The sequence below is a fragment of the Denticeps clupeoides genome, chromosome 9 (assembly GCF_900700375.1).
Source record: "Denticeps clupeoides chromosome 9, fDenClu1.1, whole genome shotgun sequence".
NCBI lineage: Eukaryota > Metazoa > Chordata > Actinopteri > Clupeiformes > Denticipitidae > Denticeps > Denticeps clupeoides.
Genome location: NC_041715.1, coordinates 19,348,593 through 19,364,193, shown reverse-complemented (window position 1 = coordinate 19,364,193; position 15,601 = coordinate 19,348,593). Strand labels below are relative to the sequence as shown.

Below are 15,601 nucleotides of genomic sequence, written 5' to 3'. Positions count from 1 at the left end.
GAGTGGCAACAAGTCCAAATTAGTGTAGTAGGGAAAGGTCAAGACAGATCATTGTTTTATTGATTTTCTTCAGCCTCTTTATATTGTAAATACATGCCGCCTCTTTTTATTATTATTGGCGTAAAATTAAAAAGTACATATAGATTTTTCATTGTTAAAATATTTGGTCTCTCTAGGAGTGGTGAGTACAGAAGTTTCTTTACATTTTTTATGCTTAATTGAGTTTTAGGAGGGGTCTCCGAGGGGTCCTAGATAAATTAGTCAGTTAATCAGTAATTTTAGTCATATTGTCATTTTAAAATCCAGTTGGGGTCTAAAGGCCCCCAAAAGGCTGTGAGCGTTAGGAAAGTCACATAGAAAGACTTGCTTAGTAAACATGTTGCTTGGATTCAGCTAAATACGTAAGCCATGTTTAACAGTATTATATTAGCATGAGGCTGCAATTGGAAGAAAAAAAAAAAACTAAAATATTAATGAATACTAACACAGTGCCGTGCCGTTATACTGAATTACTAAATAGCAGGTTTGATGTGGGTTCCTTCCTCTAGAAAATTTCTGGAAATTGTTATGTTAATGATAATGTCTCCTCTGGCAATCTAAATAAATTAAGAAGAGTTCCTTAGTAAAGATCATTCAGTGAAAGGTGTAAGAAAATCTGAGACTGTAACACACAATATTAAGTCCTAATTTAATAAGCATTTATACTACTAGGGACCGCACTTAAACATAATTTGAATAATTTGGACTGATTTCATGTCAATTCATATTCCTTTGCCTCACCTCAAATATGTTTTACTTATGCATTTCTTCACAAATTTATTCTGATCAAACTTTTGGATTGAATTTAGGGTGGAGTTTAATACTGTCAACTGCTGTCAACACTCCTCAGCAGCAATTAAACCTTCAGGGCAGTGATATTGATTAAAATAAGCAATGAGTGTCACTACCAGGGGTTACAAAACGGTCATCAAGGCTTCTGCAAAAGACGCCCACAGACCTCTACTACTGATTAAATGAAAACCAAGGGGTTTCAGAAGTGGGGGAAACATAAATGAACTTCTCATACACGTATCCATACACTATTTTTTAAGCCCTGTTAATAAATGGAATTGAAAATCCATACCTTTGCTGCTTGTATAATAATAATCTCATGCCCTCTGTTCTTTGTACTTCCAAGATCAAAGCAAATGCGTTTTAACATCAGCAATTTATTTAGACAATACCAGACTTATATCAGTCATATGTTACATATGCATTATTATTCTAGCTGAAGTCAGTAATTCTTCTCAGGGATCCAATCCTTGGACTCATGGCACCCCAGTCAGTGTATCTTCTGTACTCCCCAGGCCTGAGGTAATAATGTCGGCCCCTGTAGTTTGGCTGCTCATACAGAAGCCAGTGCCCATCCATCACATTGCAGGAGTGGATGTCAGACATGTGTAAACGGTCCATGAGGTTGGAGCAATCATCACTTAGTTCCAACATCTGGCCGCCCAGGTCAGCACGTTCATAGAGTCTCATTCTGAAGGAGCCATGGTGCTGTTTGAGGAAAGCAAATTCACATCAATCTTCATACAATCAAGACAAACTTTGTGGTAAAGGTTAAGAAAAGCTTCTATGAGTTCTGGAGAGCATGCATTCCACATTGGTGAACTATTGTTGTTTGTCATTGTTCAATTTTCGATCTACTACTATAGCACCTAACCACCTAACCTAAATGCTTCTAGGTTTTGTGAGTGTAACTCACCGCTGGAATCAGACGGCAGGATCGGACACAATCGTTGATCCCGATCATGCGCTGGTTGTCAGGGTACTCGCCCCTTCGCAGGAAGTACTGGTGCCCCATGTAGTTGGGTCGCTCATAGATCATAAAGCAGCCACTCTCCACCCTGATGGAGTTGCAGCGTTTGAAGTAGGGGTGCAGGTCAGCACAGTCGCTACTGCTTTCGTGGGCATGGCCCTGAAAGTTTCTCTCCTCGTAGAAAACAATCTGTGGCAAATAAAAAAAGGCACAACAATAGATTATTCATTTATAATAATCATAAGTGCACCAGTAAAGATCATAGCATGTACACACACAGCCAGAGGGGAAAAAGGGTGTTTTACCTTGCCGACAGTCATTTTGGCGGTTGGCACCAAGCAGGATTCCTGTCCAGTACTGGCGCTCAGACTCGTGCCGTCTCTTATAAAACAAAACACGGGCGCGTGATTGCACAGCATAAAGTATTGTCATTCAAATAATTCTGGCATGGCGTGCCAGGAAGCACGAGGGAGAGAATAGGAGAAAAAAAGATTTGTTTATGTATGGAGAAACTCTAATGACCATTGAGTTATTGTTCTTTTTCACCATATTCATCACAATCTACAGAAAGCGGCATTTTATACCAGACCATATGCTGGACATTTCAAACATTATCGGCAAAATAAAGCTGCTAATTCAACGGTGACCCAGCATGAACTGAAATAATTCAGCAGAACATACAATCCAAGTGCATTTTGTAATCATTTATCTTTGAGTATTCATTTCAAATTTAAAATAAGTAATTGTCATTTATACTTTATGCACAGAATTGTGCATAATTGAACAGCATTGCCTCAATTTTCTTATGTGTTTCAGACATGTTGTGTTTTAAACTTGGACACTTAATGGTTTTGCACATGGGGGAGATGTATTTTTTTCTTTATCATGTATTAATTTTACAATAATCTTATTTATTGATGTTATTTATTATTTATTTATGTAGTCTATTTTACACTTTCCACACTGTACTACAAAATTGAACTACCAACAAATGCCGTTCTTATCTCTTTAAATTCACATTCACATCGTTTATCAGACACCCTTATCTTGAGCAACTTACAATCAGTAGTTACAGTGACACTCAGGGTTAAGAGTCATGATCAGTGTGATGGCCGGAGTCACACAAGTTCTATTTATGATCATTTGTATGTGTACAAATTGTATGGGCCGGTCCTCACAAATTGATATTTGTGTGTTTTGTTTGGGGTTTCCTCCCTTCCAAAGTGGAAGCATGTGACTGCACAGCTGATGAGGGAGTGGAAGCGGAAATTGGGAGAAGTCGAGAAGATGGCTGAAAAGGGGGAAGTGTTGTAGTTAAGGGATGTTTGTATGTGTAATAGGTAGGGGTTTGTGCATTTCTACCCTGTGCGTGTTTGGTGGTGGTTCTGTGAGATGGAACACTGAGTTCTGCGACGGTTGAGTTCTTAACATTCGATTGGAGTTTATTTGCTTTGAAATTTTGTCACAGTGGACAGTAAAGATCCCTTTCTGGTTACATTTTGCGTCCTTGTTCCTTCGGTTGCTCACACTTGTGTCCCTTCCACTTAGGGACACAAATGTAGTAAGTGGGGCCTTCTGGTTCATAGGCGAGTGTCTTACCCACTAGGCTTCTAACACCTTCGTTTTCTTACACGTGGTTATTGAAACTACAGTCACTTCTCTCCAGTGTCTGCCAATTTTGTATTAATGCTTTACGTATTCCCAGAGCAGAGTGCAAAGGGTTCAAAACTTTTTGCTAAATAATTCTTACATTAAACTATATGGACATACTCTCACTCAGTATCCATAATGGTAAACCCAGATCTGGGTAAAGGCTTCTGGAGCTCTTCTGGGTGAGGACTCAACTAGGGCGGGGCGCACACACCATTCACGCTCACATTTAGAAACACCAAATCCACCAAGAGTGCATGCCTTTAGGATGCAGGAGGAAAGTTGAGAACCTGGAGGAATTCCACACCAACATAGTACACAACAGACACAAGCCATAGTGTGGACTCTAACTCACAATAATGGAGATGTAATAACACTTAGCTAACTACCATCTCACGACAGCAACAGTAACTGGTTCTTAAGTACATATTAATAATGAAGGCTATCTTGAATGACAATAAAATATAGAGTTTAACCCTTATTTATCTATTATTTTTTATGTATTAACAGTTGTAATTCTTGCATAACAGACACCATAAGTCATAGCCTGCAAAAATTGAAATATTAACTATATAAAACACACAAAACTTTGTTTTGTTGAGCTTTAACTTTTTTATTTTAATAGCTGGATTGGGCATCTCATGACGAAAGGCCCAGTTCAGTGTCTCTGGAGTCCTCCAACTGGTCTTTCAGGGAATCTGTGCTGGTCTTTAAACAACAAATAATGAACAAATCAATTGTTCATTCAGTGTTCATTCAGTTAATGAATCATGTCAGTTTTAGATAAGAATGAGTTTCGAAGATAAATTATATTTGTACTGAACTAAAAGAAAAGACTAAATTGTGACCACAAAAACATTGTCTTGTGAATGTAGAGACTGACATCAAGAAGAGTAAAACAGCAGTAAGCTCTAGTCTTTTGAGGTGGAAGTATGTGCAGATGTACAGTAACTCACTCTGAAGGACGACTGAGAGGTGGAGCTGGATGTGGATGCATTTTGTCCTGTACTGGTTCCAGTTCTGGAGCGGAGAGCGCTCCACTGTTCCAATATCTCCGCTGGTGATAATAAGAAAAGAACCAGATTTTGTTTCATCTTGAATAACATCAAGGTTCCCAAAGGATCCAAAAGGAGGAACAACTGATACATACTGTGTTTCCGTGAGTGGTCAATTGCCCTGAAGGAGCTCAGCATGGCAAATGGGTGATGGGACAGGGTGAAAGGATGAATGATCACACTCTGTTCAGGGTCAAACAAGCTTCACACAATAAATGCATGTGATGGTTCGACGTCCGGTATATTTAATCACCTGGGTCTTCTTATGAGCTGAATGCGAGGTTCGTGTGGATCGAAACACCACTGACACAGTCAGTAATGACAGTGGGAGTTACCATAAACATTAATTCCATACTGAAGCATAGTCATATTAGAGTAGACTAATGAGGGATGTGTCGTACCTTTTTGTCCTTGTCAGGGTAAGATGCCGATGGTTTACAGTTATAAAGAGACAGAATGTCCTTCACTGGTAAGCTGTTCTAAAACCCAAACACACAGCCCGGAGTCAGGGTAGTTGAAAACGGCAAGCTTAAATGGCTGAAGATGCGGAAAGCAGTCACACTTTGATTTTGCCATTGTTGTCAACAGAATGAGTGAGAGAGGTCAGGCGGCAGGTTGAACAATGAAGAGGGATTATTTAACGCCTCCGTGGCCCCCAGACATTTTAATGTGATCTGACAGAGAGTGTGTCCTCACCAAGACCATTCCGGCAAATGAGGACAGGATCATAGCCTCCCGCTCCAGCATGCTGGGGTGCTGTCTGAGCCTGGGCCTGCCGATGCCTCTGTAGCAAAATTACATACAAAAAAAAGTGCGGATCTGACAGTGCAGGTCAAATGAAACATGAAATCATGGCAACTGAAAAAAAAAATTATTCTGCACTTCATCAAATGGGGGCAGCATAACAACGAAAAACTGCCACAGCATCATAAGAACAAAGGTAATGTACATGCCACTAACCCCCCAGGGCTCAGAACCATCAACTTGACTGACAAGAGGAAGTTCATCCTTCATCCTTTCAGACAGATTGAGGGCAAACTTGACAGGTAAGATACGGTACAGTCACAATAACACTCTGAAGGTGCTGCTTTACTCAGCCTGGTATTGCACATCCTAACATGTATTACCTGCTTAATTATTATTAGATAATGTGCATATATTGGCTGCGGTGCTTGTGGCACAAAATAAAAAAAATGGGTTTCCAAGTGCTGAGCAAGCACATTTATGCAATTTCCACGAATGTCATTGTGTTGGCTGATCAGTCGGCGTAATTGTGTGTGAAGCAGCTATGCTGTAGCTGTTTCCGCGTTTTTTATTTCCCTGTAAATATTTTTAGCCCGTCTTCACTACATTTTAATGAAATGGTACAAGTTGTATAGATATAGTAGTAGTATTGTAGGAGTAGTATGAGAGTACAGTACTCACATGATATCATTTGCCTTGTCATCCGGCCCGCCATCTCTGTTCAGCCACCACAAAGCCACATTAATGGCCAAGTCATAATGCGCCTGTGAATAACCACAGAATAAATGCAAAAAAGGCTGCCAGTTACATCCTTTCACAGCATTGTTAATCCATTTCTGCACTTTTGGGTTGCACAGTGTAACTACTGTATTGTTCTACATTCAGGTATACTAGTCTTTCTACTAATACTTACAAGGTCATCCAGCGTGGAAGGTTCTCTCTTCCCCTTGGGGTCAAAGCCATTTTCCCTGAGTTTCTGACCAACGTAATCCCCTCTGCCAAAGTCAATTTACAATGTCATGCAACCACAGCTAAAATAAAGATCCACCACGAATCGTATTATACTGACTGTAACACAGACACGGTGCTTCCCTAAAATAACTCACAGCAGCGCTTCAATGTTTCTTCTCAGGCGTCTGGTCTCCATCTATGAATGCCTAGAGATTAACCAGAACACAAAGGCTTCTTAGTGTCACCATGATGATGAAAATTACATGGATTCAACGGACAATTATGAACCCAAAACCAGTTCTAAACCTAAGAGGAGGGTGAAACAAACAGTTATACACAGTTCATTTTAGTATCAAAGTGGAATCTACATGCTGAATACAACATGCCTTTTATAATTATTGCAAAAGAATATATCATCATATAACATCAAATGATTTTCTTAGCGCAGTCTGCAGAACAGTGCGAAATAAATACTAAAGATGAGCAACAGCAAACACACCTTTAATCGTTCTTTAAATATTCATTTGTTGCTATGCAACCTGCAATCCAGGTTGTGTTCATTCATTTCTATAGTCAGCACATCGTAATGAACAGAAATAATCCCAAAATGATTTAAAACCACTCGCCACTTCCAAGTCGAACAGAGATCGACTACAGAACAACTCACCCGAATCGGGGCAGGCGGAACTGAAATAGGCTACATGAGAAGGTGGGGAAGCGCGTGGGAGGCGGCGAGTCGTTGAACAACTAAATAATTCAACAGGCGGCGTCCAGAAAAGCTGAAATCAGATCAGCTCCAGCTCCTGCACTGGATTATCATTCCCTCGCAACTTCACGGAGTAAGAAAAAAAAAAAATTAAAACCAGACAGACCTGACATGCAGGAGCCTCAGAGTCCGAACAAATTTCATTTATTGTTCAGCAGTATCTGTAAAAGTCAAGTTTAATAGCATTTCGTTTTAAAACTTCAATAAACCACTGGTGTAACAGACTGTCCATTTTGTTTTGTTTAAAATGTGTTTATTATATGTAAAAATCCACACAAGTCCAGAAACTGAAAGATTCAATAAATATAAATACATAAAGGATCACAGAACATGTTCATAAACTGAGGGCAAAGAGGGCAACTTTCAAAAATAAAAAAAAAAACAGACTTTAAATGGACTGTTTCAGGTCGGGATTCTTTTGTTTGTAGTTTTCTTCTTTTTAGCCTTAAAAATAGGAGAACTCAGGAACTGAGTGTCGCTGAACTTGTCCCCTCGCCTCATTTTACTGTTGAGACACAAACGGGAACACGTGTGAACACACACAGAGGCACACATGCGGTAACTGGTGAAGAGCGCATCACTGCTCACCAGTTGATGGGCGGCTCTTTGTAGGAAACTGGTTGCTGTCTTCTGCGCACTCGGCTGGATTCTGTGTTGTTAGTTGCATTAATGTTCGTTATGTTCTTCATGGCTCCAATTTCTACAAACCAGAAGGAAATCATCTATTTACACTCAACATTACGATTCCAGACATGGAATTTCATGCCATTTACAGCCTTACCTGTGGACTCCTTCCCGAGCGCATCGTTTCGGGCTTCAAATGTCTCGATGGCGACAGAGAGAAGTCTTGAAGAAAGACCCTTGTCTGGAGTACCCAGGGCGAAGGCATCTTCTGAGCCGAATGTCAGGGAGTCCCAGGGGGGTCGCTCGTCTGTGAGAAGGTCCGTCTCCTTCAGCTCTTCTGGGGCTGTGGTGCTGATGTGACTCCCCAGAGACAAAAATCCGTCAGCGGCTGTGGTCGGAGGAGGAGCGCTTCTGGAAGATGTGTGGTGTTCTTCAGGAACGTGGTCCTCCTTGTTGTATATGGATGTCCCGGGTCTTCTGTGCACCACGTACGTCGTTCTGCTGCTTTCTTTGACAGCTTCATGAGGATGGGAAGTGGGGGGTGCAGCGTATTTCAGATGAAACCTTGAAGGTTCGGCAAGGTTTGCTGCGTTGTGGTGACGTGGGGACAGATCAGCTTGACCACCATCCCGGCAGATTGCTGCCCGCCTCGTCGCCTCTTTTCTGCCACTGGCAGCTGGTTCAGAAAGGCTCACAGATGTTTTCTTTCTCTTCTTCTCTCTTGGAACGAAGGAACCGTCCTCTGAAGTCATCTTCACCTTTTTGGACACGCGCTTCATCGCCTGTTCCTTTTTCGCCTCTTCACCCACAGCAGGGGTTTTCCGTGGAGCAAGATCGTCCGCACCAACACCTGCCGCCGCCGATGGCCGTGTACCACCAACGGAAGCTGTAAACGAGTCGTCAGTGAAGACGTCACACCAGTCATCCTCCTGGGTCACCTTTCCAACCCGGAGCGTGTCTCTGCTGCCATCTGAGGCAGAATGCGTCTCTCTTCGACCCTTATACCTCATCACCACATTCTGCGTGGGACCAGTCGCCGAATACTCTTCATCCTCCACGCTGGCCGACCGGAGACCGCCTGCCTTGTCCAAATACTGATCCACGTACACACAGCTGAACTCTTCTGTCTGGTTCTTCCTCCCACTGGCCATTTCTGACACCACATACGTCTTTCTACTCCCCACTTTGTCTATTTGAGGTCCGGGCAAAACACGCGTTGTCCTGGGGACCTCCTTCTTCGTGGATTCAACATCCTGAGCATCTCTGCTGGAGCATGGATTAATACCGTGTGTCACTCTTCCATCAGGCCGCATGGATAAGGTCTCCATGTCCATCTGGGAAGTGAGAGAACCTTTATTCTGTTTGGAATTTCGAGAAGTGACACGAGTTTTCCTTCGGGTGGTGACCATTTCGATCCCTTTAATACTGGGTTCCTTAGTGTCTCCCAGAAGATTTGCAGTTGTGTAGCTACTGCGGTCTTTCTGAGAGGAACCAATCAGGGTCTCAGTTGTTCTGGCATCTGCAGGGACTACCTCCTTATCTGTTCTCTGAACTAAGGAAAACAAGGCTTCTTGAGGTTTTGAATTTGAACCGGATGTGTGATTTTCCGCCGAATTCCTTGAGCTGTTTTTGCACTTTGTCTCCACAGTGATTATCTCTGGAACAACGTCAGCCATTGTAATATCCATGTCTGTGATTGAGACAGTCGGCTGACGGGCAGAGTCGCACTTCGGTGACGAAGTCACAGACGCAGAGGGAGCAGGAATGGGTGGATCTTCTGTGTGAGGCTTTGGGTCAGGCACACACCCACGGTTAAACACAGACGTACTCCGAGGACCTGACTGCACATGCTCCTCGCCCGTTCCCTCTGATTCTTAAATAATAATAAAAGGTGAAACATCTTAAAGGAAACCAGATGTTCCAGAATTAACTGCAGCATGACAGACTCAGGTTATGCAGTGGAATTAAAATGCAACTGTGATTTTCTGTACCAGTTAAAAGATTTTACAAGTTCATTATAAGACAAACCTTCCTGAGCTCCAAAACTTTCATCAGTGGCTTCCTGCAAAGGACACACGCTTTAATGAGTGAGAGCGCTCGTATATATGATGTGCACAATAATGTGTGAACAGTGATTAGTTACTTCTTCACTGGAGAAGAGGTCAGCTGCTTTAGCCAGGCTGTCCATGGAGCTCTTGTAGAGATCTCGCATGATCACTAACTACAAACAAATCAAAGAGATGAATATGTCATGACCAATTAAGGGACGATCCATAGAAACAAAAGAACGTAACCTCACCATCTGCTTTTTCTTGTGACGCTCAATGGCGAGGTCAAATATCAAAGACTGCACATATTTCTGTAGACGAACCATCTCAGCCTCCATCTGCCTGCTCTTCTCCTTCTGTGCAACCAGTGCAAGAGCCAGGGCCTTATTGTTGGTTTTAAGAGACACCTTGAAGAATGAGGACGTATCTGAAAAGATCAAAATTACAACACAAAGGTGAACACACGAGTTTAAACGATCTGTTTATCATCCATCCCCTGATATAAATGAGCCGCATTCTCACTGCTCAACATGCAGCGCGTAAAACAAGGCGCCTACTGAGGATCTTTGTCTTGATCTTGGACGCCAGAAGCGCGGAAGAGCTCTGCGCGGCGAGTTTCGGCGTCCACTCCCGCGGCATGGTGACGCGGCGTCGCTGATCTGCAAAGGACCGGACTGCATGATGAGAGACGCTTACATCGCGCAGACAGCCGTCGTGTGCGAGTCGCTGGAGGGCAGAATTACTGTAAACAACAGGTTATGGCGGCACAGAACACAGAACACGCACAGCTGAGCATGACGGCGTGCGCTTATGACATGATCAAAATGATTAAGGCTGTTTAAATATTAATTACCCCAGCGAAATTGTGCTTAAAGTTACACCACCGGCCGACTGCAACGTCTCAGAAGCCGCCGAATTTTCAACGTTATTGCGGCGTCATATCCGTTTTTTGGATCGGGGCGGAGACATGCGTGCGTCATTCGTGACGTCACTGCGACGTCGCCACCCTTAGACCTGGAGGCGCAATCGAACGGACACGGAAATCTCTTATACAGACAAAGCTGCATTTTTATAAATAAAATATTGCGAACCAAAATACCTTTTGTTGAAAGCTTTCAGTCAGTGCAATTAACACTACAATGATAATTAAAAAAACATCAAAGAAATAAATAGCTTAAAGGAACAAGCAAAAGAGAATATAAAAGGCTTGTATTCACGTTTTTGTATAGTTCTGTTAATATACGGAGTTTTTATATGAAAAGCAACTGTAGTTTTCATGGACCACGTGTATTCTTCGAAAGAAGCCTTTGGCGACAATATAATTTATTATTTTTGTGTAATGTGTGTCTTCTTGCATTTTGTTAAAACAAGTTTAACAGAACTCTCTTTTAATTGTTTGCAAGTTCTGCAAGTTAGACTGTTTATACTCAGATGCAGTGGGCGCGAATTATTTAATGGCTCTGGAAATTTCATTTAATGTTGTAACGTTTATAAAACATTGGATACAAAAAAATTAAACCAATGTTAGAATTTAAAATTTAAATTTGATGAGAAATGACCCCACCAGAAAAAGTAAAAGATAAGATCCGCCTTTTTTGCTCGACCGTGCGGCGCTCGGCTGATCTGGTCTGGTCTTCCGCGTCGGACTGAGATGCCGCTTATGTCGCTCCGGGTGAACGTTCATTCCCGACATTGGACGCCTTTGTTGACTTTTATCTGCGCTAAGATGTTGTTATAGGCATTATCAGAGAAGACGACGACAACCCAGGTAGCTGTTTATTTGTGTCGTCGCCCGTTCAAGCAGCTTTGCGGTAAAGTTTATGCCCAGCGGTGCCATGCCGCGCTGTGCTCCGTCGTGAGAAGCAGAGCCGCTCTCTGCACTGTTCACCACGCGAGTAGGACTTTTGCACGGGAAGGGTTGCACGCCAGGGCACCGGCGGCTGAGTTCTGTCATTTTTGGATGGCCCATGCTAGCGCTAGCCTGCTTCTGCTTTACAAAACGCGTCTCTCGCAGCGGCTAGCAGCAAGATGGTTTGAAAGTTCTCTGCTGAGGAAGACTAATGCAGCAGTTGATCTTAGGATCACTGTAAAATAAATAATTATACTAATTAAATTTCGGTTTTTTTTTTTTCATCCAGTCACCTATTGGTGAGCATCAATATTCATGACAGGTAAAATGCATGATATCGTGTGCTCATGCGTTCAATCAAAATGTTCGAGATATTTTTCTTGATGGTTGAACCAGATACGAACAACATAAATACACGCATCACGTGTTCCTGCAAGAAATAAAGTGACGTGTTGGAAATCCGACGTGGTAAAAGTTTAGCCTCCACAAAACACATTCTCTTGTTATGCTGTGGTAGCTCTTGTCTGATTGAATGTTATTTAGGATTATCAATATTGAATACTGCGTAGGGAACTAACTGATGATGAACCGTCCAGGTCATGCATCTGTAAACCACGTTTGACTGGAGGGACATCAGAACAGATGCAGCTCTGTTGCTCCGTGGCCTTCGATTTTATGCTGTGGGTGCATTTGTGATCTGCAGGGTCACTGTGGTGGAAGATGCTCTCTTTTCAGATGCGATAGGTTTCATCATGTCACACATGGTCTCTCACATTTAACGTCAGGGCATGTCTTCCGGTGAAACGAATAATGCCGCCAGCGCAGGGCGTTCCTGTTCGGTAATTCTGTTCTTTCTGTGTTCTTTGCCTGACTCAGAGAACACATGGCAGCTGATGACAAGTCTTCCTCTTCGTCCACGCTGGACTGGACCTCAGAGACGGCGCCGTCGCCCCCCAGCCCCTCGCACCTGACGCATTTCAAGCCCCTGACACCTGAGCAGGAAGACCCGCCTCTCCGCTCCGCCTACAGCTCGTTCGTCAGCCTGTTCCGCTTTAACAAAGGTGAAGTGTTGCAACGCATGGCCATATTTACTGTTTCTCATTCTCTGATGGGGGTTATCACGTGCTGGGCTTCATTATTAATTTGCATATATAGATGATTGGCCTTATATTGTGTATGACACAATAAAAACAGCGGTATCACAATACTGGCAATTCAGTAATACTCATAATATTACGCTAGCATATTAATCATATTCAAATAGTGGAGTTATTATAATTTTTTTCAAAATTAACATAGTGTAAGTGCTGCAGTTATAGTGATTTTACAGCAGTTATTGTTTATTTAATTAAAGTTCTGTCAGATTATACAGCTGATGGCCACACCCTCGTAAGTAAAAGTGATGTGTGTATAGTGTTTTGTACCTGACCTTTCCAATGCTCTGTGCGGACGTGATCTGGAGTCACCCGATGGCAAAGCCGGATCACAGCCTTGTCTTGTGGGATCATGTGATGAGGGCTTGGAAGGGCAGCATTATTACAGTAAACGCCTTTTGTCATGTGACTTTGACAGGACGTCATTGGCCAGTGGAATGGTCATGTGTGGTCACACAGAACCGACAGCTTGTGGCAGAGTGGAGAAGTGAAAGCGAAGCTGTTTCTTATCACTGCTGCACACTCACTCAGCCACTTACACCGTTAAACTGCCACAAGTATCCAGAATTTGGGTATCAGTAGGTGTAACAGGCTAATAGGAGAATTGTGACAATAATTCAAAACAATGGGTATGACCTATGACATGGACAGAATTTTCTGAATTTCAGTTGTGTGGATTGTTTTTAAATGAAAAATGAACCACCAAGGGGCTCAAACAGGGGAGCAACATTTCAGGAATGTAATATCTTGCCACACACAGTTCACAGCATTTTTGGGCCCAAACCTCATTATTGGGGTTAATCTTTTTTTTCCCCTGTTTTGTCTACTGTCGGGTATTTTAATGAAAAATAAGGATAATATCCCCATCACTCTCATTCTTCTGACATTGTCTCAGTATTAAAGAGAATTATATAATCCTCTTATTTTTTTAACTGGTTGGTAAGATGAGGGACGACCTTCTTCAGTATCGGAGAAGACCGAGGCAGCAGCAGCACCATCTCCGAAGGTGGAGCGCAGGAACTGGCCAAGCCCCACCCACTCCCTGCACGGCTCTGGCACGCACAGGAAGCAACATGCAGAACTCCTCAGACGCACATCCAGTTCATCAGGTGTGTGTGAGTGTGTCTTACATGATGGCACAATCTAAGGTGACCCAATGAGTTACTGATCGGTCGCTGTAGAATAAAGAGTTAAATTGTCTAATTATACAATATACGTCATAACTTTTCAGTACTCAATAATACTCATGACATTCAGAAGTATAACTGTATGCTCAAAATAACATTATTATATTGTATTATATAATATTAATATTTAGCCCAGTCTGGTCTTTTTGTTTCTTTCCATCAATTTGCCTATTCATGTGAAAATACTAGAATATATATATCAGAGAGAAGGAGTTTGTTTCTGTTAGTCATAAAGAAATTGTATCCATATTGTGAATATAATATGATATAATCTATAATACTGATGACCTGTCCAACACAAGTAGATTCATTGTGTAGATCCGTAGTAGATCTTGAAGAGTGGAGATCTGCAGTGATCTAGTCAGGTTCAGGCTGAGCTGCTGATATGATTTTTCTTCTTTTTTTATTTTTTTTTGGGGGTCCCAGTGGATTGGGAAGGTGAGCCTTTCATATCTTTATGAACATATTTATATCTATTTTACTATCATTTGTACTTTGAGCGTGTGTGTCCATCTATTGGCAAGTGGTGAGGACGTGCAGGCACTGTTGCATCATGTCCAGATCAGTTTTAACACCGACATCTAGATGACTTGTCATCTTTTGCTTCATAGATGTGTGTGCATTTCAGACCATCCACTAACATAGATTTATATAAATCCTTCATCTTGAAGACAGGGTATCTGCACCCTAAAGCACCACCCAACAGCAGCTACAGATTCCCCCTGACATGATCAGTTCACATCTCAGCATTTGACTGTGAATGAAGCTGCTGGCTGAGGATCATTTCAGATGGGTGCAGACATCCTTTCTCCATCCATCCACCATTCACAACCACGCTTGCATTTTGTCTGGTGTGTGTTGGTCACTGCTGGTAGATAAGTAGCTGTTTCTGAGGTCAGGGTCTGCATGGTATTCTCTGATGCTGCTGAGATGACCTCAACCCTCTCATTCTGCTTTTGAGTGGATACTAATTGTGTATGTCTGTGTGTGTGTGTGTGTGTGTGTTTCTCTCCATGTTTGAATATGTTTGTGTCTGTGCACTTGTCCGTGTGTATGTATGTATCTATTGTACCTGTGTTTGGGCTTGTGTGTATGTTATACACCTCTCTCTGTGTGTTTGTGGGTGTACCCGCATGGCCCTGGTTGGATTTTGGTGTTTGTCTGTGTCTGTTCTACATATGTCTGTGTCTGTGTATGCATATGTTTTGCTTGTGTGTATATGTGCATGCATGCATGTGAGCAGAGGGACGGCGGAAGGCTGAAGCGCCATTAGGGAGCCACGACCCACGGACAGCAGTACAGCTGCGTACGGCACTGAAGAGGCTGAAGGAGATAATGGAGGGGAAGAGTCAGGTACGTACACACACACACACACACACACACACACACACACACACACTCTCTGTTTGAAGAAAACTACTATTTTGGGGGCAAACTTTTTATTTATTTTTTTGCTTATAGCTTGCTCTTTTAGTCTCTCACTGCTAGCTTTGCAGTTACACCACTCCCTTTCTCATCTGCGTAGCCTGACTTTTTGACACACTTCTCATGTGGGCGGGCCTTTCTGTCATTTCCCGCATGTATTTGATTGACTGCTCTGTTCCTCAGATGTTAAGTGCTCAGGTTTTTGGGGATGAAGGCATGCAGAAGTGACAATGAACCTTTTCAATCCCGTTCATGATTAATAAACTATCAGTATTTTCACATCTATAGACAATTAGACGTTGTGTTATGCTGCGATATGCTAGCATAGAAAACAATATGCATAATGT

General features: G+C 42.4%; 3 protein-coding genes across 8 annotated transcripts in view; 1 reads left to right on the top strand and 2 right to left on the bottom strand.

Annotated features, from left to right (window-relative positions):
• Positions 1–1,188: 1,188 nt before the first annotated feature.
• On the bottom strand, positions 1,189–6,852 carry LOC114797483 (gamma-crystallin B-like). 3 transcript variants are annotated; one of them, XM_028992464.1, is made up of 10 exons: positions 6,701–6,811; positions 6,357–6,407; positions 6,164–6,245; positions 5,932–6,014; positions 5,203–5,290; positions 4,908–4,985; positions 4,602–4,689; positions 4,408–4,508; positions 2,107–2,182; positions 1,890–1,990 (listed from the first exon to the last, which is right to left on the bottom strand). In XM_028992464.1, the coding sequence occupies exons 2-10, from the start codon at positions 6,395–6,397 to the stop codon at positions 1,938–1,940; spliced, it is 690 nt and encodes a 229-aa protein (XP_028848297.1). In that variant the 5' UTR covers positions 6,398–6,407; positions 6,701–6,811; the 3' UTR covers positions 1,890–1,937. The 3 variants fall into 3 exon arrangements, with proteins under 3 accessions (XP_028848298.1, XP_028848297.1, XP_028848299.1); XM_028992466.1 differs by lacking the exons at positions 1,890–1,990; positions 2,107–2,182 and adding an exon at positions 4,049–4,159 and having other exon boundaries at positions 6,701–6,852; XM_028992465.1 differs by lacking the exons at positions 5,203–5,290; positions 5,932–6,014; positions 6,164–6,245; positions 6,357–6,407; positions 6,701–6,811 and adding an exon at positions 1,189–1,539 and having other exon boundaries at positions 1,748–1,990; positions 4,602–4,939.
• Positions 6,853–6,876: 24 nt separating this feature from the next.
• Positions 6,877–12,964, bottom strand: sgo2 (shugoshin 2). Its single transcript, XM_028992463.1, has 8 exons — positions 12,918–12,964; positions 10,197–10,298; positions 9,891–10,066; positions 9,735–9,812; positions 9,620–9,653; positions 7,749–9,464; positions 7,556–7,667; positions 6,877–7,472 (listed from the first exon to the last, which is right to left on the bottom strand). Exons 2-8 carry the CDS (start codon positions 10,276–10,278, stop codon positions 7,370–7,372), a joined length of 2,301 nt encoding a protein of 766 aa, XP_028848296.1. The 5' UTR covers positions 10,279–10,298; positions 12,918–12,964; the 3' UTR covers positions 6,877–7,369.
• Positions 11,269–15,601, top strand: part of pikfyve (phosphoinositide kinase, FYVE finger containing) — a 24,906-nt gene continuing 20,573 nt past the window's right edge. For 2 of the 4 annotated variants that reach the window (XM_028992458.1, XM_028992460.1), the window contains exons 1-5: positions 11,269–11,407; positions 12,365–12,549; positions 13,587–13,751; positions 14,256–14,267; positions 15,073–15,182. In XM_028992458.1, coding sequence (XP_028848291.1) covers positions 12,372–12,549; positions 13,587–13,751; positions 14,256–14,267; positions 15,073–15,182 — 465 coding nt within the window. In that variant the 5' untranslated portion in view covers positions 11,269–11,407; positions 12,365–12,371. The remainder of the gene's footprint in view (positions 11,408–12,364; positions 12,550–13,586; positions 13,752–14,255; positions 14,268–15,072; positions 15,183–15,601) is intronic. The other 2 variants (XM_028992461.1, XM_028992459.1) reach the window with 1 other exon arrangement.